Raw genomic sequence first — 24,283 nt, forward strand, 5'->3', positions numbered from 1 at the left:
CACCGTGTCAGCCAGACCATGGCACTAAGTGCCACGTCCATTCTCTCCCTAAACAACTCCAGGGACGGTGACTCCACCGCTTCCCTGGGCAGCCCATTCCAATGTCTAATCACGCTTTCTGTGAAGCAATTACTCCTATCCTCCTACTGTCCAACCTAAACCTCCCCTGGCACAGCTTGAGGCCATGTTCCTCTTGTCCTGTCATTGGTTGCCTCCTAGAAGACGCTCTCCCCCACCTGGCTGTAGAGATAAGCAATAAGGTCTCCCCTGAGCCTCCTTTCCTCCAGGCTAAACAACCCCGGCTCCTTCAGCCACTCCTCTTAAGACTTGTGTTCCAGATCCTTCACCAGCTCCGTTGCCCTTCTTTGGACACTCTCCAGGCACCTCAGTGTCCCTCCTGAACTGAGGAGCTCAGAACCGGACACAGTACTCAAGATGCAGGCTCATCAGTGCCGAGTACAGGGGGAGAATCACTTTCCCGGTCCTGCTGGCCACAGTGTTCCTGATACAGGAAGATGCCAGGTGGGACTGGTTTGCAGGTGCAGCTCAGCCCCCTGCACAAATCCGGTGCCTGAAGCGCCTCCTGCACGGACAGCCTCTGCTGCAGCCGACTTGGGGCTGCTCAGCCTTGGAACCTGGGATGGGTGGCAGTCCTGAGTCCTGTCTATCAGCCTGAGCAGTGACACACTTGTGAAGTTAAATGAGTCACTACCACACCCTGCAGGGCACACCTCGCCCTCATTCGAGGGTGAAGTACAGCTTCCTGGGCTGGAGGGAGGCTGAAGTGCCAGAAGTAAGGACAGACAGGAAGGAGTGGTCAGAAGCCAGGAACAGAGCGGTGCACAGCCACGCAGGGGAAAGGGATCGGAGTTTTGCACATTCAGATATAAATGGTACCTGTGCTGTTGTGCTGAGGGAAGCTCACTCCGGAAGGATGAAAATGGTGAAATGGTCAGTACCATGTCTGGAGGAAAATGTATTTAAATAAGAAATGAAGGTACTGAATAAACATGATCATTCTATGGATTCACTTTCCATTAGAAGTATTCAACATATATCTCTTCTTAAATAAACACATTTAAAATCTTACCTATTTTTTCATAAAAGACATGTGTACCTTTTTCCAGCTTCTGAAATAAATTGCTTGTTTTCACAAGCCTTTTTTTAATGGTCTCATATGCCTGTTTTCCTTCAGAAGTCAACAATTGTGTGATTCTACTATGCTGTCAAATAACATTGTCAAACTTTGTTGATGTCCTTCCTAATCGTGATTATATGTTGGGGCTGCTGATGCAGACAGGGTCTAGTAGAGCCTAGAATAGTTTGTGCAGAAGATATCATCAGCAAAAGCCATGAGCACAGTGAACTGCCCTACTCTGTGACAGCATCAAGACCCATATGTTCCCATTTCAATTCCAGAGTCAGTGTTTAAACAAACAAGCAAACAAACAAACAAACAAACACTTTCAAACCCAATGCATTCCTTAAAGCAACTCTGTAGCATGCTACCAAAATAACACTTGGACTCTCTCCAAAGGCATTGAACATTGTGAAAACAGGTTTAAAGTGGCAAAATCAAGAAGACAGACAAGGCTGAGCAGACACAGTAATGTGGAAGGAGCTGTGGAGAAGTTGGAAGTTGAAGGAAGAACACAGTAAAACTGAAGTTAATGAAAAAAATAAAGGAAAGAGATAAGGAAACTGAGGAGCATCTAACAGAATATTACATGGGAGAGGGTGTGTGGAGGTGGTAGCAGAGAAGAGGCAAGTAAAAGGTGAGCTGTATTGAAGCATTACAAGTAACAGGCAATTTGGAAGAAGCACAAATTCAGCATTTTGCAAAAAGCCGATTAAAAAAAGAAAAAGTAACAGTACTTCAGTGATTCCAAAAATGTTCAAATTAGATTTTTTTTTTTTTTCGTAGTAAGTGAAAGACACTTGGTATAATCAGAACAGACTTCAGTCTGGAAATGGGACAAAAATAAAAAGAGTAATTAAAAAGGAAAAGAACAATGCAGGAAATGATCTTTTAAAAATATGAGTTGCTGGAATAGGAAGCTGATGTTGACCGTGATTTGTACAGGTTAGGGAACTGTTGTCATGGTTCTCATAGTGAATGCAGTTCAACCAGAGGCAAAAGAAAGACTTAAGGTGTAAATAGGTAACACTGGCTGTTTTTCTGTTCTAACAAAGGCTGCTCTTCTATTCTATTCTGTTCTATAACCTGTATCGGATATTAAATGGGAATTTTAGTACGAGAGCTTGAATTTTGTTGGAAGGAGATGGCACCAAAAAGCAAGATGAAAAGGTAAATTGTCATCCTTGGCTTGAGAAAACATGGGCAGAGGAAACTGGACAGCAGAGAACAAGCTGTAACAAGAACCTGTAAGAGCAATGCTGGCAAGGGAAGAAATAGCACTGAGGAAACTTCCAAAACACCATTAATGCACACCCGAGAGGTGAGTGCTCAGTGCCTACATGCACAAAAGTAAACTTCAAAGGTGTCATTTAACTGTCACAGTGAAAGCTCACGGTAAAGAGATGATGAAGAAATGATAAAAGGTGCTTGGCTAGGCTTTTCTCACTAGAGAAAATGCAGATCTGAGCCTCAGTTCCCATAAATATTTTGAGAGAAATTAGCTTGGTTCAGGAAAACTCGGGGGAAAAAAAAGTAGATGTTCAGATCAGACAGAAATTATAATGGCTGTTAGCAAAAGGTCAGTTACTGTGGCTAATGATGTACTGAAAAAGATTCTAATACAGTTTCCACTTTTAAGTTTGGTTTATTTGTATTTTTTCTCCATGGGCATTTTGTTAACAACTTTCAATATTTTTAGAAATCAAAATACATTGCAAATGACCATACACATCCAGAAATGAGACAAGTTGCATTTCATCCACTGAAGTTATGAAAATTCCATCAGAAACAGAGCATTCTTTGGTTAAATAAGAACAGCAGTTCAAACTAGCTGTACTTAAATGCTGTACATGCATTACTTTTGCACAAATTAGCAAAAAGTGAGAATTCAACTTTTCAACTTTGTTTTCCTCTTTTCAGCAAGTATACAGAAATGACTAAATACAATACTTAAATATTGCAAAACCACAGTTAGAGTTTTAAACATGTTGCACAACAAGATTTTTTGGGGAAGCTACAGAAATAACTAAAATAGAGAACACATGGAAATTACACATCAGCTAATTGAAATGCTTAATGAATTCATAAGAGCTTATCAAGACCTTTTATAAAATGCTTGTTTGATCTAATAATCAAAGCACAACTAATAAATGCTGTTTTTATTTTTCACTTGATCTGAAGCAAGATCAGACTCCACAGTCTTAAGGAACTATGATTTTGTTATTATATTTCAAGTAACGTTCTTTGGGTTAAAAGCTTTCACAAGTAACACTTACCATGTGATGACCAATATCACTTGAGACATTTGTCAGTTAAAAGAAAAACTGGAACTGGCATATAAATAATACTGTAAATCCCAATTAAGCAAACTTCTATCACCTCCCCTTGTTTTGGTCTGGAAAATTCCATTAAAAATCTGCAGGTCATATTTTTGATAAATTTCTACAGACTTTCATGGTAGGACTTCTATGGTAGTTATTCCTCGGGTGAAGGAAGCATGAAATGAGAACAGGTGATTTAAGACAGAATTTCTTCATGGAGCTCCTTTTGTCACTTTATATGCCATCAGCATTTCATGTTTTGGGCTTCTCTCAAGAGCCTCATGGCAGGTATAGAAACACTTCTTGATGAATGTGTCACTTTACAATACAGAAGTTACTCCAATTAATCTATGTGTCCAGGGAGACAGCCTATAGCAAGCAGGCTGTTGTAAATTCAAACTTTTTCAGTACACACTAACTTCTTAAACCATTAAAGCTCTATTGGACATTGACACAATCCCTTCCTGCTTCAAAGCAAGTTAATACGTTAATGAATACGATACAAGACTATGTCGCTGTTGCCAGGGGACGTAAGTGAAACTGTGAGTATAGTAACAGCAGCATTTATAAAATTCTTCCTCTCTTCAACTTTTTTAAACATAACCTTTTTACTCTGGATTTGTGTGTGTGTGTTTAGGGGTGGGGGTCAGAATGGGCATTTCAGGCTCTGGAAACAGTAGTGAACTGGGAGAATAAAACATGTAATTATAGTTTTACAGAAATGTTACACCTGCAGAAATTCCCTTACAGGGTTTAGTGTTCTTCCTGTTGAACTCAGATTTAAAAGTCCTATTAATCCTAATGGGCAAAGTTATCAAATCCCTAGTGGACAAAGATCTCCATGGCAAAATTATATGAATCAAGGAGGATTTCACTTGATGGTATTCTATACATCTGTATAGGATGGGCCATTTTGCTTCAGTACTATACACTGCAAGATTCAGGGGCAAACTCAAATGGGAAAATGCTACTCATCTGCCAAGAAAAAAAAAGAAGGAAATAGATTGAGGCAGGATGCTTCCTCCTTCTGTGTAATTACCTCTGCGAAAGATCTGCACTGCCAACAGTCTCTGGCAGTAAGACAAGGAAAAGGCTTAGTGAGTATCTAAACAACATTTCCCCCTCTCCTTTGCATTTGATTCTTACAGAATATCAGGAATGATAGTGATGTACGAAGCCCTGAACTTACCCAAGGGCTAAGTGGCCCCTGGTAGTTAACCGAGCATGGTGCCCAGCACTGCTCTGGGAATGACTCCCTCTCTCTATGCCTGAACCAAAATAAACTCAGCTACACTTAATTGGCTTCCAGCTGATCGTGGCTCACACAGCTGCCTCTGAGCTCTGCCCAGGGATTAACCTGAACAAGCTTGGGCCACTCGCCCAGGCACCCAGGTTCCTCCCCAGCCCAGACGTGGTGTGGGCTGATGTCCAGAGCTCAGCTGCACTCCCAGGGATGCCGATGGACCTTCCCCACATGCACAGATACCCCATCTCAATGTATTTCTTTCTCATATGTAACAGAGAGAACGGTTGTATAATTTTCAAACTGTGTAGTGACTTGGCTGGTTAGCCATGGGAACTTTCTATGATACCCTTAGGAACTGCAGAATAAATTTTCCAGGAGGACATCTAGAGAAAGGGCTGAAGGTGATTAAAATACCTTTTAACTCTTTCGGTATTATCACATGAGATGCCTATTAATAATGTGTTTGCAACAAAGTTTGCACTTTCCACACTAGGAAAATGAGTTTTTTGTGGCCTGAAATACCTAACATCTTTTTAAAAAAATAAATTTTTTAAAAAAATAAATGCATGAACAAGCCCTTTAAATCTTGGTGAGGAAACAGAGTTAAGGGACTGCTCCACCCCTCAGTGAGTTAGTGAGGGTTTACAGAAAATCAGTTGCACAAACGAGTTAAAAATAAAGCAGTAGCTGGAGAAGGGAGGCAAAAAAAATTGGGACTACAGGCTATTAAAAATACTTTTCCTGTCTCAACAGGAACAGGCTAGCTGGGAACATTTACTTAAATTCTTCTTATGACAATGTTTATACTTGTATTGAGATAATCCTTGTGGGGCCAATTTGATTTGGCCCTTAATGTGTTTAACCAGCTTTGTGTCAGTGAGAGACAAGTTATGTTGGAGCTCTGTTCTTTGAACTGCTTGCATTTTTTCTACTAAAATGGAGAAGTTCTACTCAATTTCCAAGAGAAATATCAAATTATCTAATTAGGGAAAAGCGCATGTAGAAAATACAAGTTAACCAAAGAGGATAGCTATAGCATAACATTTTTTAAAAACTTAAATACCTAAATTTGCAGCTATTAAATTTCTCTTAGAGTACTTACAAATCAAAGGAGACCAAGCAGCAGTAATATCTCCACAATGCATAGAGGGTTCTGAGTAGGCAATTTGCTTTTTCTGCAAATCAGAATATTATATTTAGCACATACTGTAGTTTCCCTGTGGGTGCACAGCAATAGAAGTCAAAACAAACAGATACAAAGCATTTTTAAACAGCATTTAAGATGACGCATTGCCTGCTTGAAATGACAAGTTTGTACATTGCAGGGTAGGGCTAGTATCCACCACTCCTTTATAATTTGAAAGTCTGTGTTGATTTATTTTCACTCTGCTCTATGTCAGACAGGGCTATTTTGAAGCCTTTTGAGAAAAGAAAAGAAATATCACTGTAAAGTAATCATCCAGCATGAAATTTTAAAAGTGTCTGGAAAGGAAACTTAGGAGATTTCTATCTCAAAGCACATTCAATCACCCTTTACTTGGAACCGCTTTGAAATACTCTTCTACTGGAATGGCAGAACCTTCTCCATACCAGCTTTGAAGCCAGATGTGCTCAATGTTCATTTTCATGAAGAACCACTCATAGCTACGAGGCCACTTTCTTACCACTGGGTGCCTGGAAAGACAAACAAAAGGGGAAAAAAATTAAAAGATGTGCCAAAGCATATGCATAGTCTCCTTTTTAATTCAGCCTAGTGTGCTCAGCCAGAGTGAAACCTGAGATCCGAGAACCACCACTATTCATCTTTTTGGCACTTCCTTGCTGTAAGGTTTATGATCTTCCACACCCCAGTCTGGGGAGAACTGCAACACAGGCAGCCAGCAAACACCACCTTCCCCATGTCTAAAGGCAGATGTTGTTTGGTCTCTAAGCGAAAAACAGTTAGGGGAGACTCTCTGAATGTGTGTCAGGCTTGTGCTTGTACCTGTTCAAAGGAAACAGTGTTCTGAAAATACTACACCTTTGGCAGCAGTTGTGGTGTGGTGGGAGCTAATAAAACTGGGTAGCAGGTAGAGGACTCTCTGTCAGCTCCTACAGTCCCTTGGAGCACCTATGACTGTGGCATTGGGAAGTGGCTCCAGATGATGCTGGCACTGGATAGGGTGTGCCCAGCAGCCCTCACTGTGTTGTTCTGGCTTTTGCACCCTGACAGTGGAGCATTCTCTGTGGAGGTGCTGGTGGCCTGTAGCACACACAGAAATCTAATTTCTACAAAGTTTGTAAGAAAAGGCTCCTGTGCCAAGATGGCCCCGCCTGTCTGTGGCCTCATTTTGCTACTGATGGCACCCACTGACAGAGTTCCACCCTAACCCCTTCCCATAGGTCAGAGACAGATTATTGCCTCTGGGCTGTTTTGGATCCCAACTCATCCCAGCTTCCCAGCAGTATTTGATTGACCAGGCAAGGTGCGCCTGGAGGACTACCTCTGGCAGCCTGTGTGGGAGGTGAGTGCCCTATCTAAGGTTCAAGCTTTTCATGCCTGTAATTCTGAAGACCCCCTGGAGGGCATGGGAGCCCACCCTCTTGGTGTGTGTACACCTCTGGTTGTGCTTGCATCTTTCAAAGGAGACTGTTCTGTAAGTACTGTGGCTTTGAAACAGCTGGTATGTCAGAAGAAGCAATAAAACTCATAAGCTCCACCGTGAAAATATTTGTAAGCCCAAAGGCAGCAGAGCTCTGCTCTATCCCTGAGTAGGACGCCGCAGCTGAAGAGCACTACCTGTCCTAAAGTGGGGTAGAATCATTGAAGGTAACAAATACACCCTGGATTTATGGAATGTCTCCTTGCAACCAGGTGAAATATTTTCATAATCCCCAGATTATAAACTACACGCCATATGAGAGTCCAACACTAACTAATTGCATTTCCATGTTTTGTTTCCTCAAGAGTTAAAAGGAGGTCTGTTATTCCAAACCACACAGGAGCCAACATGCTTTGTGGGCCCAAAGATCAGGCTTGTTACTTCTCAGGTTTTCTGCACCACATTTGTATATTTGTCTCAAACCTGTGGGTTGCATTCTACTGTGTGCCTGTTAGATACAGACCTGGAAAACACTGCTTGCTTGGCAAATTCCACTTCCTCCGGAGGCACCATAACCATCTGTCCCATGAGAGTCAGCCTGGCGCACCTCGGATCCTCTGGATCAATTACATTTTTTCTGTGCACAGAGAAAAATGCTTATGAGTAATAGCTTGATTTCTTTCTTAACGGTTTTGGAGAAATGTGAACTCCTGCTCACATATAGAAAGCTCTGTTAAGCCTTGCAGGTCTTTTCTACACACAGCTCTACCATTTGGTGGAGGGGGGAGATCTTGAAGGAATAGTTGCCTGACACATAGATCTGTGTAGATATTTGCTTAATCTTAATTTATGATCACAAAACCTGGATTAATACATGTTGGCTTGTAAAAAGTACGAAAATGGCAGTTTTCCCAGACAAATGTACAGACCTGTATTCAGGATTCTGAGAACTGTGAGATGGTTACTCTGTGCCTATGCCTACAGAAAAAAGTATGAGTACAGGTATTTGTATGTGCTTATCCTAGAAACTCAATCCTTTTTCATTTTTTATCCATTTTTCAACTGCTTTACACCAAATAGACAAGATCTGTTAAATTCTCCAATTGCCTTCAGATCAAGACAGAGAAGGTACCTGTTGCTTTTTTGCTCTTTGTAAACCATAATAATAAATAACTCCCATGAGTAGCTGCAGGGTAATTGCTGACTCTGACATATACAATACAAGCATATAAATCATAAGTAAATTGACCAATTGCAAAAATATGTTGTATGCAATGACTGCAAAGGCTTGATCCTAGGTGAGTGCTGAGCAGCCCAAAGTCCCATTGCCAGCAGTTTGGGACCACTCAGCATCTCAGGGAACCATCTCCCATATAAGCCCAAAAAACTGCATTAGGAAATGAAGGATGTGTTTCTTCTCTTTGTTTAGTCAGAAGCAGCAAATCACAGTAAATTGCATCTCATCTGTGTGCAATTTTACTTAAAGATCTTGGCTTGAGCCCTTTAGTCTTAACTGTGTACAATCTGCAATGGCTTCATTTTTGGTTATAATTCTCAATGTGTGTCTAGTGCATGCAGGAAACATATGGACATCCTCCTGCAGCTAATTTAACACCTGCAGATTCTCCACAGATGGTTAGGAAACACTGTGCAGCTCACTGGATAAAGTATCTGCTTTTCTAGAGAGGGCCCTGAATGGAGATGCACAAGGAAGAGTAAGAGGCTGCTTGATACCTGGCTGTGCCCAGTGAGCACTCGGCACCACCTGTAGTCCGGCCTCCAAAGAGCCATTTGCTGTCACATAATCTCTGGGATGTTTTTTTCAGCATCCTGTTCAGTCTAGAGCAGCAGTTGTCTGAAGGGAGTGTTGAGCTTAACAACCTCCAGACAAACTCTACTTGTACTCTTTTTCCTCTCACAGGTTTACTGTGTGGGAGGAAGGGCAGTGGCCAAAGGTCAAGCTCAAACTTTCTGTTCACATCAATGTATAATGGTCTAGTTTTCTCTAGTAAAATTTTTTTAAATTATTATGAAATAATACATGAGCGGTGTTCTGAGTGTCCGAAAACCTTCATTCTCTACCCTGGCACTGGGTTCATTTCTATCAGTGTGTGTCTGGAACACAAAGTGTTGTCTATGTGATCATCTTAGCGCTCTGTAGATCCTCAGCACTAACTCACACTGACTGCTGAAGATGTCATTTCACATTTGGCTTTCAGTGGCCTGAGAGCACCCTGTCCCTAAGGAACACAGCTCCATGCCCTAGGGACACCTCTAGCTCCTTGCATTTTTTTTTGTGTAGGCTTTGGGTGTCGTGTGGCCATGCAGCACACATGGTCCAATGAGACTCACCCACCAAAACACGAACAAATATAGGCAAATACAGCTGAAGAGAGAGGAGCCAAGACCCACATACACAGGGTGTCAGCTGAGGGTCTGTATGTCCAGCAGCCAGGGCAGTGCAGATTCATACTCTTGGAACTGCTGGCCCTGGATAATGCAGTCTTAAAGTCCATTTGAGGCAATCTCCTGATCTATTGTTATCTTCTGTGCTTAATCTTAATACTGTATCCAAACACTCTGCATATGTTTATATATTCAACATATATTTAACATATATATTGATGAAGGAAGCGACTTCTCACTAGGAAAAATAACTATTTGTCTGCAAATATGATACATTTTCCTCTACAGCCTAACAGTATCATAGAACAACTGAAGAGCAAGGAAAAGCAGGAATATTTGCAAAGTATCTTTCTTTGCATAGCTCCTGGGTAAGATGTAGTTATTACTTTCAGAGAGGAATTCGAAAGGATTGCTATTAAAGAATGTCTGCATTTCACAGACTGGATCAAGGTGATACATTTTGGATGTGATTCAGGAGCAGCGAGAGGTTTTGGTCTGAACTTCTCAGATTACAGTTATTTGGTGGGTTTGTGCAAGTGCATTGCTTATTTCTGAAAGCGTGCTCATTGATTTTGAGTAGGCAATAGACCTGACATCGCTGTGGTTAAGCAGTGAACCCTGCCTGCCTATGCTGAGAAAGTTTTGCCTGATAGGACTAGTGGCAGATGTAACTATTTCCCAATTTACATAAGAAACTGCTCTCCACATATTTGGCTGACAATGAAACCCACACATTATGGAACCATACCTGAAATGGTTTGATTTATGTTTTTTTTACCCCTGGCTTTTTCTTCTGTTTACAGTTTTCTGTACAGGGTTGTGAGCCAGAGTGCTACACTGACTGACACACACAATACTATATTGACAGTAAAAATTATTCAAACTGAATTTTGCACATTGGAATAATATTTTGGAGGGTCAGTTTGTTTTTCTGGGAAATGAGGCAAACAAGTTCTTTGTTGAGATTATGTTAGGTGAAATTTTGGAGGAACTGAACAGCACAATGATACAATTGAGTTCAGCACACTATTATTACTTTGTTGGCTTTGCATTCAGGGCTGCCTCTTATCATAGGTTTTCTGTTTCAGAATAGGAACCTTGTATTCTAACCTTACATTAGCATTAGTATTTTCTTTTTCAAAGGAACCCTTCATATTCTGAAGTAAATCTGTTTCTGCATCTTTTTTTGGCATAGTATTTCCCTAATGATGTGTGATTACTTTCGTACTTCTTAAACCACCCAAAATCACTAAACTTACAGTTACCACTTCTACATGTTGTGAGCAGGTCTTGAATTTCCAGTGCTGTTACCAGCACAACCAATGTAAATGCAGGATTTGCTTCCTAGTAATAAATAAGGAATATATCTCATATTTGTACTAAAGATAATAAAAGGATACCAGGGACAAATAGGTATATTTCATAAAATATTCCTCCCTTGTATCCGTAGAGGTCTATTCATGCATTCACTAGTCACTTGTTGCCTTCTGTATAAACGCACATTCAGCTCTCGGTCCTTGGGTTCCTTTTATCTTTGCTGGCACAAGAACAAGTAGGTGCGGAGGAGCAGCTTTAAATAACATTTATGTGCTGGTGGCTGGGGGTGAGGGGGAGGCAGAGCCAGGGGCAGAGATGGTGATACTGTTGCTCTGTTGAGGAAACCCAAGGTGGTTTCTCAGGGCCTGTCTTTACCAGAATCAGGTTCTCTGTCTCCCTGGAAAGGATAAAATATGAACTGAAGGGAAGAGAAAGAAGGTAACTGGAAGGAGACCAAGCAGTAGAGGAACATATTTTTCCATGCTTATATAGAATACATACACTTTGTTGCAGGAAATTAGGAAAGCCAGATTAAAAGGGAAAAAGACTCAGTTTAGGCATTTTATAAGAAGACAGTGCATTAAGAGGGAGCATCTTAATTATTCATCTGATTTGTGAAAAGAATTCATTGTTCCCGTTTCTCTGTTTATAGTGAGAAAACCAGGTATGCAGAGTTTGACCCAGTCCAGCCAGTTCTCTTCTAAGCATGTGAGATGACAACATGAGCCACATTTAGTAACAAAGGAGCCAGCTTTACTGAGAGGTCTGTATACAGGTGCAATATGTTTCCCAATAGAGATGCAATGCTGTGAAGTGCACTGCCAGCAAACATGTCCCACTTATTTTACTACGTAACACTTCCATGCTTTTTGGGTCACGGTTCAAGAGTGGTTCAGAGTAAAGAGTGACACCTACTCATTAAATTGTTTATTACACTCTCCATCTCTTGTTTAATTAGAAGGTTCTTATACAACTGGAGCCCCTGGTGGTCCAGTGGTAAAGGCGCCGCGCTGTCACCGCGGAGACCCGGGTTCGATTCCCGGTCAGGGCCACTCCCGGGCAGGTGGGGCTCGTTAGCCCTTAAAGGCAACCCACCTACGTCCTAAGGACCTCACTGCCACTGTCCAAGCTCGCTTGGCCCCGGCAGACGAACCTTAGGATTAAAGGGTGGGCTCAGTTCCGCGCACACTGTGTCTCACCTAAAAAAAAATCCAATGCGCAGGCTGAAAGGTGGAAAGACCTTCCCCGGATCTTCGCTCGCGAAGACTGGCCATTATTATTATTATACAACAGCTATCCAAGTTCAGATGTGATGAACCCATAGTTCAAGCTGCTTTGGTTATATTGGCACATAAGGTGATGATGTTGGGTCTTGGTTAGGACTCCCTTTCACAGTGGTGATGTCTGCTTTGACTGACTCCTCTCTGTCTCCTGGTTTCTGCCCAAAGGTATCCCTGAGTATTATCTTCATTCTCAGTCTCTGCAATCCGTTAGTGAGGTGACACACATCTGCCACAGATCAGCAGAAAAAGAAAAATAAAGAGTTTGGGAGTCACTTGGGAAGGAATGCCAGGTGTCCCCAAGAAGGAACTGGTATCAGAAATGTTCAGTACTGTTCCAGGGTCTGGGGGCAGAAGCAGGGGTCTATGGAGAGGAATATCTCTCTTTTTCTTCTTTCCCAGCCTTCTTTTCCCACAGAGCAGCTGACATCATTCTCCTCCACTTCCCTGTCACGATACACAAATCCTTCCCATATCTCTTGAACACAGTTCTCCTTGCCCTGTGAGAATGCACTGCTATTATCCCTTTACTTCTTAAGCAGAATGGAAGTCCGGAAAGAGCTTTCTCCTGTTGCAGAAAATAAGAGACAGAGAGCCAAGAAGAAAGCCCCAGAGAACAGTTTTCCTACATTTCTTTTCTACTTTAAAGCTTACAACTCATGTGTGGCACAAGGGCAATGACTACCTCCACACATCCTAACCTCTCCTATAGTGACAACAGTGGTGCAAAACCATGTAAGTAGGAGGTGGGGATGGATGCTGACACAGCTCATCCCTGTCCCCTCCCACGGATGCAAGGTAGGCATCCTGTCACACCCTGCACAGGGCTCCTCTTCACATAGCCCTAAACTAGGCACAAGATGAAAAAGTCATGTTCTTTTCTAGGATATACAATGCATTACAGGTATTTGTCCTCTAAAATCTACAGAAAGGAAGGAAGGGAATGCTATGTTCTTAGAGAGTTACTGTAAAGTGCATATAATTTTGATTAATAGATGTGATTAAGTTTGAAAAGTAAGTTATCCTCCTCATACAATTAATCTGCTCACCATTCACTACATGCCAGAGCCTCCGAGACAGAAAGACTGTATTGGTGCTGCTAATCTGTGTGGCATGAACGTCAAACAAAATCTCTGCTGAAAGCAATTTCATAATCTGAAAAGCTGTTGCTGGCCTTCAGCTGGATATGGCTGGGCAGTTCTGCCCTGCTCTGATTTTGACAGGAATTTCTTTATCAGCCATGTTTGGGAACTAGCAAAGACAGCTGGACAGTTTTGCTTTTGGAAGAGGTCTTCTGGTCTGAATCTGAAGTCAGGCTTGGGAGCTGAAGAGTACTGAGACAGCGGCTATTCTACATCTAAGTGAGCCTGTATTCATGGTATATCTGTTTTCATGTTTTAAATAATTTCACTCTTTCTAGAAGATAATCCTTCCCAGAATGTTTTAACTGAGTGTTACGTGAAGCCAGTCTGTTTGCCTGTCTTCATTGACAATAACAGCTCATTTCTTCAGCTTAACTCCACGTTTCAGACAGGAAACTTTAGTTTAACCATAGACAATTCACGGAGAAAAAAAAGAATCATAGCATCAACTATTTTTGTGAACAGTCAGGAACACATACTACTTCACTAGAAAGGGATTTTAGGAAATTGGTTATTTAAGAATACAGGAAAAAATAGTAATTTAGAGCTGTATTGTGTGCCTTGGGTCATGATGATAGTAGGTTTCATGTTTGACTTTCTAATTTGGTATCTTTGTGATTTTTTTAAATACAGATTTTTCAGGAACAGCTACTGACATAATTATTTGCATATGACTAAAAAGGGCCAATATAAATACCAGAACTAGAAATGTGTCAGTGCCATTGAATCAGGAGGTGGACCTCAAAAACTGATGGATGTCTGAATTCAGCCTTTGTCTTCTGCGTGCATCATTTCTCTTTGTGTGAAGGTGCAGTACCAAATTCGTTGTATTAATCCATGCATTAACAAGCAGTGGCTCCACAAACCCAGGGGTAGTTATATGTTGGGTGGCCATCTCACATCTCAAAGGTTGTGCCTGCAACCCATGGCAGGCTTATTGTCTCTCAGGATTGCCCAGAGACTGAAGTCAGATGTTTGTGTATGCTGCTATCCCACCAAATTCCTCTTCTCTGCTCATGGCCCGGTGGTATCCAGAAGCACTCAGCACCTCCTGTCAGCATTTTCAATGCAGAGTTTAGGAAACCTCACAGAGTTTAGGAGCCAGCTTTTATCCACTGAACACATCTGCCTGATTGTGCTAATCTCAAGCACCTCAAGCACCAGATGAACATGGGGGGTAAAAAGGCCCTGATGGAGTCACCCTGATGGAGGTCATAAATAAGGAGGGGAATCCGAATTTGAAAAACCATCCTTCAAACTAATAGCAAAAGAAAACCAATGGTGGACTGACCCCAAAGCTCACTGCTTTTCTCTTGTGCCACTTCACAGCAGTCATGTAATGGCTCCTTCTCTAAGAAAGCTGCAGTGGGTCCCTATGAATGTGCTGAACCTGATGTCAAGGAAGCGGCACACGTTTAAAATTAATTGCTTGTTTTCCAGACTGCAGCTGTAATGAGGCAGACTCAGAAGCCTTCTTGGAAAGAGGGATCCTCTGAGCAGCCTGTGTGTTGGGAAATGTGTTCAGAACAATAGCTGCTCTATTCTTTAATGTCGGGCTCAGTCTTGCTCCCACTGAAAACTGCAAGAATGGGACTCAATCTTTTCAGCTTGTCTGTGGCATAGACATACCAGCTTAGTCTATTTATATCCCTGAACCATTTGATTTTTCTTGCCTCTATTATCCATTTATCAGCCTTCAGATAGGATGCTGTGTAGTTGCTAACAAATGCTGTCTCTATCCTGGACATCAGAGAGTCTTCTCAGAGAGGGGCTGCCCGTCTCCTTCTGGGAAATGGCAATCTCTAGGTCAGACATGAGGAATCCAGACTGTAGCTGCAACACTAAAATGCCTTGCAATTAGTGCTAGTCAGATGCATCACAGCTCTCTTTCTTCCATTATTAAATATTATGTCTCTTATTACTTTAGGGTTTTCAAATTTTCTCTTCAGCTGATTAAATATTAAGGCTGGAGCACCAAAAAGGCCAGTATGTATTCCTCACATCCTTAAAATGAAAATATTTATTGACAAGGTTTGGAACTTGAGTCTGTTCTAAAACAAAACAAATGAAATTTGCTACTAAATAAATTTAATATCAAATTGGTGTACACAAGTCACTTGAAACTCATTAGATAGAAGAAGACTATTGAAATGTCAGCTATGTTTTCTTTCTAAAGGCCAGAGATTTCTTTTGCGTTCAATAGGTCAGAAGCATTTTTCAGGAGAGTGCCAAATACTCCCAGAAGCATTGACTACAGGCACCGATCAGCTTTCACATTTATTTTCATTCTTGCAACTCGTAGTGGATTAATAATGGAATTCTAATAAAGTTCCACATGAAAACAAGCTACAAATGCATTGCTGGCATACAAGGACATGAACTTTCTCACGTATAACATGATTCATTCAGATATTTTACATAATTATTTTGAAACCAAAACAATAAATAACGCACTTGACAAAGAGAACATCTGACAAGAATGACACTTTCCTTTGCAAAGAAAACCTCACAGATACCATTCTAGTACTGACCTGAGATCTCTCAGAGTAAAAGATCTTGCCTCTCATATAGTGTGAGTAAAGAAGACTTTTGCTATACAAAACTTGAGCCACTGGATAAAGCTGTGGACTAAGGATGCTGTGTGCCTGATTGCATGGCACAGCCTGGCTATCTCAGCAGGTCAAGTGCACCCTGAAGCTGGGGACAGGTCACCCCAAACACTGGCAGCAGCACCCAGATACATTTGTTGTTTCCTTCACTGTTGTGCTGCTGGCAGAAGCCTTTTCTGTGGGGTAACAGTAGGATGGTGTACAGGGCTGGAATTTTAGACGTTGCTACTTTAAAATGTAAAAATCACTCACAGATCAATAGCTTAAAATATAAATTAATTTCTGACTCTAGTTATAGGTGGAAGGAAGAGAAGAAAGTTGAGATCCCAGTGCCCACATGCTTCCTGACTGTGAGAGAGCCTCAAAGCTTGCTCATATTTTTGCATCAAAACCACAAACTGCACATCACAAATGTCCCAACTTTTCATCGGCCATATTGCTTGTTCTTTGCACTAATGCCAAACAATATCTGTTCCAGATGAGAAGTCCAGAAATAATGAAAAACAAACTGGTTTTGTTTTTGTAAGAACAAAATAAATAATGGAAGGAGTTCTGATCAAACTCTGAATCTGTGCACTCAATTCAGTAGTAAGCTCAATATCTAGAGTATGTTTACATATTAAAATGAGGATATCTATTTTCCTCCACCTTCTTTTTTCCTTTCCCCTCTCCTTTGCTCTCCTCTGGTTCTTGGGGACCCGATTCAAGTTACTAAGCCAGGAGAAATCTCATCCAGAAAAGAAAAAAAAAAGAAGACGTTTCTGCTGGGTTACTGAGCTAAAATAGGCACACCATATGGCCAGCTGGAGGGAAGGGGTGAGATTGCATGGCCAGGATCAGCAGTGGCCAAAGGAGGAAAGGAAGAAGGATGGGCAGAAAACCTTATTCTTGCTGTCAGGTTAATGTTCTTCAGATTCATGTTTCAACTCAGGGTGAGGCAAAGCCCAGAACCGCTGGGGGGCAGGGTGGCACATCACTGGTGGTAGGGAGGGAGAGAGGGTAGGGATGGGGCGACTGGTAATTAGTTTGGCCTAAGCTGTCTTCGAAATCCAGATTTAGCTCCTTGGTGGTGCCCAGAGAGCTCTTCTCACCAGAGAGTACAGACTCATTCTGCAGAGGGGACTAGAGAGCCAGGTGACAGAATCCACGCTGCCCTGGCTGCAAAACAAACAGCAGCAAATATCTGGCATACTGAACAAAAGGGCAGTGGTTTGAAAATTAATAGTCACTTAACAAAAAGACACTGAATAAATATTCTCAAAGGTTTGTGATGTATATGGATTTCATATTTCTATAAATCATACAGCTTTCTCTTTTGTTGGTGAACTGGCACTTCCCAAACAGGTAAATCGGGCAGTGATATTGCTAAACCATAAAAGACAAAGACTTTCAAGTGTGGCTGTTTAAAGTCAGGGATTAAAGGCCACACTTAAGTGCCTAAATGGGTGTGTAATTTTCAGAAGTGCTCAGCACGACCACTTATCATCGATGAGAGTCTTGAACTGCTGAAAATATGGCATTGGGTAGTAGGACATAGGACTTCAAATACCTTTTTAAGCCCTTGGTCTAGATATGCAGCTCGCTAGTTGACTGAATGAGAAAGCTTAGAAAGCAGGATAAATGCCATTAGCATGTAATGAAAGAACAGATGTATTTATTTTTTTAATGATAAATCCAAAATATTTAATGAAATAATTAAAGGAGATATTTAAGGAACAAGCAGAACCATTCCACCGTTAACTTCACCAGTCTGTTGACCTCCTCATGCATTCAAAGCTGAATTGCCTTAAGAAATGTGGTGATGGGACAGTGTCAGAAGAAGCCATAATTTCTACGCCTTGGGAATAGGATGTCATCCTAAAATTACCTGTACTGCTTAGGACTAAGAAATATTTCATTCTTCCACCATATAACTCTTCAGAAAACAGCATATTCTGGAGACAAATACAGACAACTGTTACAGCAATGTTTTATATTTGCCATTCACTGCTTTTCCCAGTGCTGTTCTCAGCTAGTAGGTTTGAGAACTGGGGTGATACACAAGGCAACCCCCAGTTGGGGAAACCTGTTCTTAAGATAAAACCTCTTCTTCCCCAAAGAGGACCTTAAGTTGGAGTAAAAACTGTTAGTGCCATTTCTTTCTGAAGGAGCCTGTACTTTCCAATTCTCTCTCTCTCTTTGGAACATCAGTTAAGATATGCTTTGGTAACGGAGTCCTGTCTGACACAATTTCAGGGTCATGTATCTTGTCACTTAAAGAGGCCTTTCTAAATAACACTTCACGCAAGGTTGACCCAGCCAAGTTTGCCACACGTTTGACTGTAAATAAACATGGTAGAAATAAGTCTTTGTCAAGGAGGTAAGAATGGAGGGGAAAATTGAATCATCTTTGAGTTTACATACATACATTTCACACATGTAAAGCTTTGGTGAGCTGAAGTCATTCATTATACATATAAAAAGACATGGAGTGAGTCCAGAGGAGTCCACGAAGATGATCATAGGGCTGGAGCACCTCTCCAGTGAAAACAGGCTGAGAAAGTTTGGGTTGTTCAGCCTGGAGAAGAGAAGGCTCCAGGGACATCTTGCAGCAGACTTCCAGTTCCTAAAGGAGCTGACAAGAGAGCTGGAGAGGGGCTTTTCACGAGGGCGTGTACTGATAGGACAAGGAGGAATGGCTTTAAACAGAAAAAATGTAGGTTTAGATTAGATGTTAGAAAGACATTCTTAACTGTGAAGGTGGTGGGACACTGGAACAGGTTGCACAGAGAAGCTGTGGATGCTCCATCCCTGGAAGTGTTCAAGGCCAGGCTGGATGGGGTTTTGAGCAACCTGACCTAGTGGAAGGTGTCCCTTCCCATGGTAGAGGGGCTGGACTTAGATGGCATTTAAGGTCCCTTTTAACACAAATCATTCTGTGATTCTAAGATTCTTTGATATGATTAGGAAGAAGTCAATTCCTTGCTATCTCTGGAGAGAAGAACCTGGGACTGGATGTAGATTGATTGATAAACCTAAGACCTGGCTTCCTTTGTTTGTAGGGTCATTTATGACTGTTTATGATATACAGAGTATAAAAAAAAATTTGCAAAGATATTCAATCACATCCTCTGAAAAGGTGGAAATTAGACTGTCACAGTCCTGAGTGTGTATCTTCTGAATGGATAGACTGAGATCCCCTTACAGAACCCAGAAAGCTAGATCCCTATCAAGGCAATCAGTAGAGCAATGGTGCCTGCTTTACCATGAATTGGACAGCCTTTGAAACTACATGGATCTTATTGACTAGATCACTATAGACTAGAATAGGATCTTGAACACCTAGATTTTATGTAGGCACCTCCAAGAAGAGATTAAAATTTAGGTATGTTAATGTACAAGCTGAAAACCACTCTAGCTCTTGATGCTACAATATACTTCAGTGACACCTCTGCTTTTCTCTACTATGCTTTATCAGGGCAACTTACTGCACAACAGACCTAGGAAGGAGCATGTACCTGATGGTGAGAGCCAAAAATAAAAGCAAGACAGTGAAGGTCGGGACCCAGCATTTTGTTCTGAGGTCTCTGTTCTCACTGAAGGTGGTTATAGGCAGATAAAACTTACCTGCAGAAATTTCCATCTGTTTCTGGTAGAGTCAGAGAAGCCATGGGATTCTTCAGGAGATCTGTCACAGTGTTATCCTTCCGTGTCACGTAAAAGAAGGGGATTCCAGTGCTGTTATTGACCGGACCATCGCTGAGAAGTAAACAGTTCCCATAGGGCATACCTTGGATCTGCAAAATCCAAGTAAGTGACTGGTTACATCTTTGCACACAGAGGGTTTACAATGGGGGGCATTCCCTCAAAGGCTCTAGCAAAGAGGACAGCCAGCCCCATTACTCCCACTCTCTGTTGTCATCATGAGACAGCACTTCCAAATTAATCTATCTCCTCTAAATTAATTCTATCATGCTTCTATGAAAACAGATCTCTCCTCTATTTTTTCTTTCCAGTCCTGTCCATGACACTATAGAGAACATTTTCTCTTCCATGACCTCAAAGAAACTACCACATTAAAAATGTTTAGGAGCATTAAAATCAATGCCATCAGCATCAAGAAATGTTTACTTTAAACCAGTGCTGATACCTTTCCTCAAAGGATACAGAGTCTAATTTAGCCTTGATTCAGCCTGCTTTTTACACTAATTTTGCTTGCCCTTTTGGCTTTGACTTACAGTGTCATTGCATTGGTTTGTCAAGATAGAGAAAAAAACATTTTAGTGAGAATTGTTTCAAGTCAAACTGGACATCAGCTCAACTTCCTGGGCAGGAACATCAGGTCTGGAGGGGTCCCAGCCACCAAGCAAGCCAGAGTAAAACCTCCTCCCATGGCAGAGGACGGATGCCAAAGAGCCAAGTTTTCAAAAAGTTTTCTCCCATACTCTGACCTGTGTACACACAGTGGATGTAACACCTGCAAAAATGTCCTTGCCCTGTAGTGACACCCATTAATATTTTCTATAATGATTTATAGTCCTACTTTGCTTTACATGCCATTCTAAATAGCAATGACAGATACTTAATGAGTTATTGTGGGTTTTTTCATGTCTTCAGATGCTTCTTTCCTCATGGTCTATTAGATGTTAAATAATAAAATTATCAGTCAATATATTAATTCAGTGTAAGTGGTAAATCTTTTACAGCAAAATCAAATTAAAAATTAATAGTTAATAAGAAAACCTTGGATATTGTTGTTACCTGGACTGCATGCTTTCTAATTTTTAATCTTTATATGCCTTTAAACTTTTAATGCTTATAGTTCTTATAAATGGTCTTTGTTGGCATTCCTTAGAAGTAATGCTTTAATGATGCTACATAACTTAGAAGCTAAAGATACTTCTTTATTATTAAGAGTTACAATGAAAAAAAAATAGCTGTAAGTAATATTGCAGGACATACTCCCATTGCTTAAAATGCTCAGTCTGTCATGCAAGGTTAATGTTACACTGGATTCTCAAAAAGAATTGGGATCACAGGCAGCATAGCTTAGCATTCAGAGCAGCAACCACCACCTCATGAATTTCAAATTTTATTATGAATTATATTTTTCTGTATTACTTCTGTGTTGTAACTAGAGGCAGCTAACTGCAGACTACATTATGTCTGTAATTCCACTGAGGGTTTCTGGCAAGAGCATAAACCAGAAGAGTTAAGATGATACTATTTAATAGGATTTCCAACAAGCTGATGTAGAATAACAGGTCTCTTGTGACCATGTATATATTTATTTATTGGTATCTTGTTTTCAACCTGTTACTTTGTATTTCAGAATAACATAAACTGCCACCAATTCTGCCAAGCCTTCTGAAGATTTATGTGCTTCTAACTTTGTCTATTTTTTAAATTGTAAATTAATTAATATCTCAGTACTTTCAACAGAAAGTTATGGATGTCTTTTTTTTTTTTTTTTAATTTCTCCCCCCCTCCCTTTTGTCTGAGTGATAATGGATGCTGTGTCTGTCTCATCCCAACCTCTCACTTTAAAAGGAAAATATTTTAAAGCTAATGACCCCGACTCTCCGGTGCAGCCCAGCTATTTTGTTTAATGCTCCTGACAGAGAAATCGTTCTTTAAGCTGGACGGATGGACAGATTTTGTGGCAGCCCAGCAGGGTCTCCTCCTCCTCTTCCTCCTTCTCCTGAAACAGGCCCCCTCCAAACCCACCATTGCAGCTCTACTTTCTGACCTAGAGATTTTGTTTTTTTGGTGCCCCTCTGGTGCAATTTTTAGCGTGCCTCCTCCCTCGCTGTGCTCCAAGCACGATTTCTCTTCCAGACAGACTTTCCGCTGTTCCCTCCGCGGCGCGGGCGCTGCGGGCGGCGGGACAGCGCGGCCGCGGGGGCTGCGCTCGCCCGGCGGGAACCGCGTGGCGTGGGCACCGTGGGCACCGTGGGCACCGTACCTTTCCTCGGGCGGCCCGCGTCGCCACGAAGCCCCAGCTGTTGTGGCGGGCGAGGAGGCGGGCGGTGCCGGCACGTCCCGCCGCCCCGCCGGCCTCCCGCCGGTAGGAGAACATCCTGGAGGGGGCGGCCCCCGGCCCCGGCCGCCTCGCCGCCGGCCCGGAGCCCAGCGCCGCATCCTCCCGGTACGCCGAGGCCGGGTAGCTCTGCTTCCAGAGGCCGCCCGCCTCCTCCAGCAGCGCGGGCAGCGCCTCCTCGGTGGAGGAGCTGTGCAGCTCGTCCGCCGCCGCCCCCGCCTCGGGCAGCGGCCACGACACCGAGCTGACCACCACGTACCCCGCCGCGCCGCCCCACAGCAGCGCCGGCAGCAGCCACCACGGCCACCGCGGCCACCGCCGCCCCGCCGACATCTTCTGCGGCAGCTCCCGCCGCGCCGCGCCCGCCGCGCCCTCCCGCGGCCGCCACCCGTCCCGCACCGCCCCCTCCCCGCTGCCCGATGTTCGCGGCAGCCCCCGGCCGGTCGGGTGGTTCGTCGTACCTCGCCGTCCTGTCCCCTCTCCAGCCCCGTGTGGTGCGGGATCCGCTGCCCGCACCTGCCCGGGACCCCCGTGGGACACCCGCCCGCGGAGCATGGGGGCCCCTCGGGGGCCTCCGTGCGGGGTTACCTGTCGTTTGCGGGGCACCTGTGGCGCTGCTGGAGCCCCAGGGTCAGGTGCACAGCCCAGCAGGTATCTCACGAAAATGAGTTCTCTACATGCACCACAAAACCCGGATGGACAGATGGAGCTGTCTGGGCAAAGGCAGTGCGACCTCTCCGTTTATCAGAAAACAGAGAATGAGAATATTCATATCAATATTCCCTTTGCAGGGAAAGCTTCATTTGGGGTTAAGTAACAGCAAGACCCCAAGTCCAAGATGGCAGGCAGCACTAGTTTGGTGTTTGCAAGATGCGTTTTGGTACGTAGGTACATGGAGTTGCTATTAAATGATATGTTTTCCAGGCGAGGTTTTAATTAGGCAAAGATTTGGATGTATATTTGAGTTGATATTAGTGGCCGGATTTAGTAAAGGCACTTTTTCATTCAGCTGCTTCTCTGTTCTTGGCAGTAGACCCCTTCAATATGGTAGTGCAAACTTGTAATTCTTTGAAACATATGCTTGTAAACTCTCATTGCGTTCCTACAAATTATTTAAGGAGCACAGGCTCAATAGGAGACAGGGAGCAATGAATCTCACAGGAGCCTTTGCCTGTCTGAAGGTTCTCAGGTACATCTCACAGATCTTATCTTTCCACAGCTGTGAAGAAGAGATTGCTGTTGAACTGACACAACTTCTGCTTACTTGTACCATGAGAACATGTTGTATATCTTATCTAGAATCTAAACTCTTATAAATTAAAGTTGACTGGAAAATATTGAGTATTTTTAGCTTATATTTTAGCTTATATTTTTCCTAGACCCCCTATTCTGTTTTGGTTTTTTTTTTCTTCACCATAAAAATCTGAAGGATAGTGGAAATGGGCATAATGTGTCTTAAAGCCCAAATGAATTTTTCTGACTGTGAAGATACTTTCCTAGAGTATGTAATTTTGGCACCAAACTCTTAATCTTATCTGCAGAATACATGATTACCTTTTCCTTTAGCACATGGGCTTGTCTGCATATGCTGTAATACCACACTTTTGAATATTGATTCCCACTTCAGCGCTTGAGCTGAGACAGAGGGATAGAGATGCAAGTAGAAAATAAATGTAGATTTCCAAACCCAAAATAACTGAAAGCTTCCTAAGTTCCTGACAAGTGCTTTTCTCTGATTCAGGATATGTCCTTTCTTAAAATAACGAAGTGGTTGTCCCTTCTTGAAATAGCAACCAGGCCCAGACAACTCACTGCAGGCATACTCTTCAAAAATATTTAACCCCCCCATTTCCCTGGTGTTTCAGGGAATTTCCTCACACAATCTGATGCATACAAGATACAAATTTCATCTTCTATATTTACTATTTCACACAAATTTATGCCAAGGTTTCTGAACAAGTCCAAACAACCTAGTTTCTAACATAAACAAGTCAATAACATTATATACAACTTATTTCAGTTGACAGAATTATATGTGATATATTGATTCTTGTATCCTGCAGAAATGGGAAATGAAGCAGTTGTTTTCTCAGAGGAATGAGTGCTAAGTTCTATATAAAATATAGAGCTGGAGGACCATGACTGTGACAATGATGAACTCCCAGTCAACCCTGAAACTGTACAGGATCTGTTGCTCCAGCTGGATCCTACAAATCTGATGGG

The 24,283-nt window shown here is 42.3% G+C and overlaps 1 protein-coding gene across 1 annotated transcript; it reads right to left on the reverse strand.

Moving 5' to 3' along the window:
* Positions 1 to 2,763: 2,763 nt before the first annotated feature.
* Positions 2,764 to 22,615, reverse strand: CREG2 (cellular repressor of E1A stimulated genes 2). The gene is made up of 4 exons (XM_050332174.1): positions 21,986 to 22,615; positions 19,648 to 19,817; positions 7,811 to 7,924; positions 2,764 to 6,379 (listed from the first exon to the last, which is right to left on the reverse strand). The coding sequence occupies exons 1-4, from the start codon at positions 22,613 to 22,615 to the stop codon at positions 6,232 to 6,234; spliced, it is 1,062 nt and encodes a 353-aa protein (XP_050188131.1). The 3' UTR covers positions 2,764 to 6,231.
* Positions 22,616 to 24,283: the final 1,668 nt, after the last annotated feature.

Source organism: Myiozetetes cayanensis, unplaced genomic scaffold (assembly GCF_022539395.1).
Source record: "Myiozetetes cayanensis isolate MyiCay16 unplaced genomic scaffold, myiCay2020 scf5-8, whole genome shotgun sequence".
Taxonomy (NCBI): domain Eukaryota; kingdom Metazoa; phylum Chordata; class Aves; order Passeriformes; family Tyrannidae; genus Myiozetetes; species Myiozetetes cayanensis.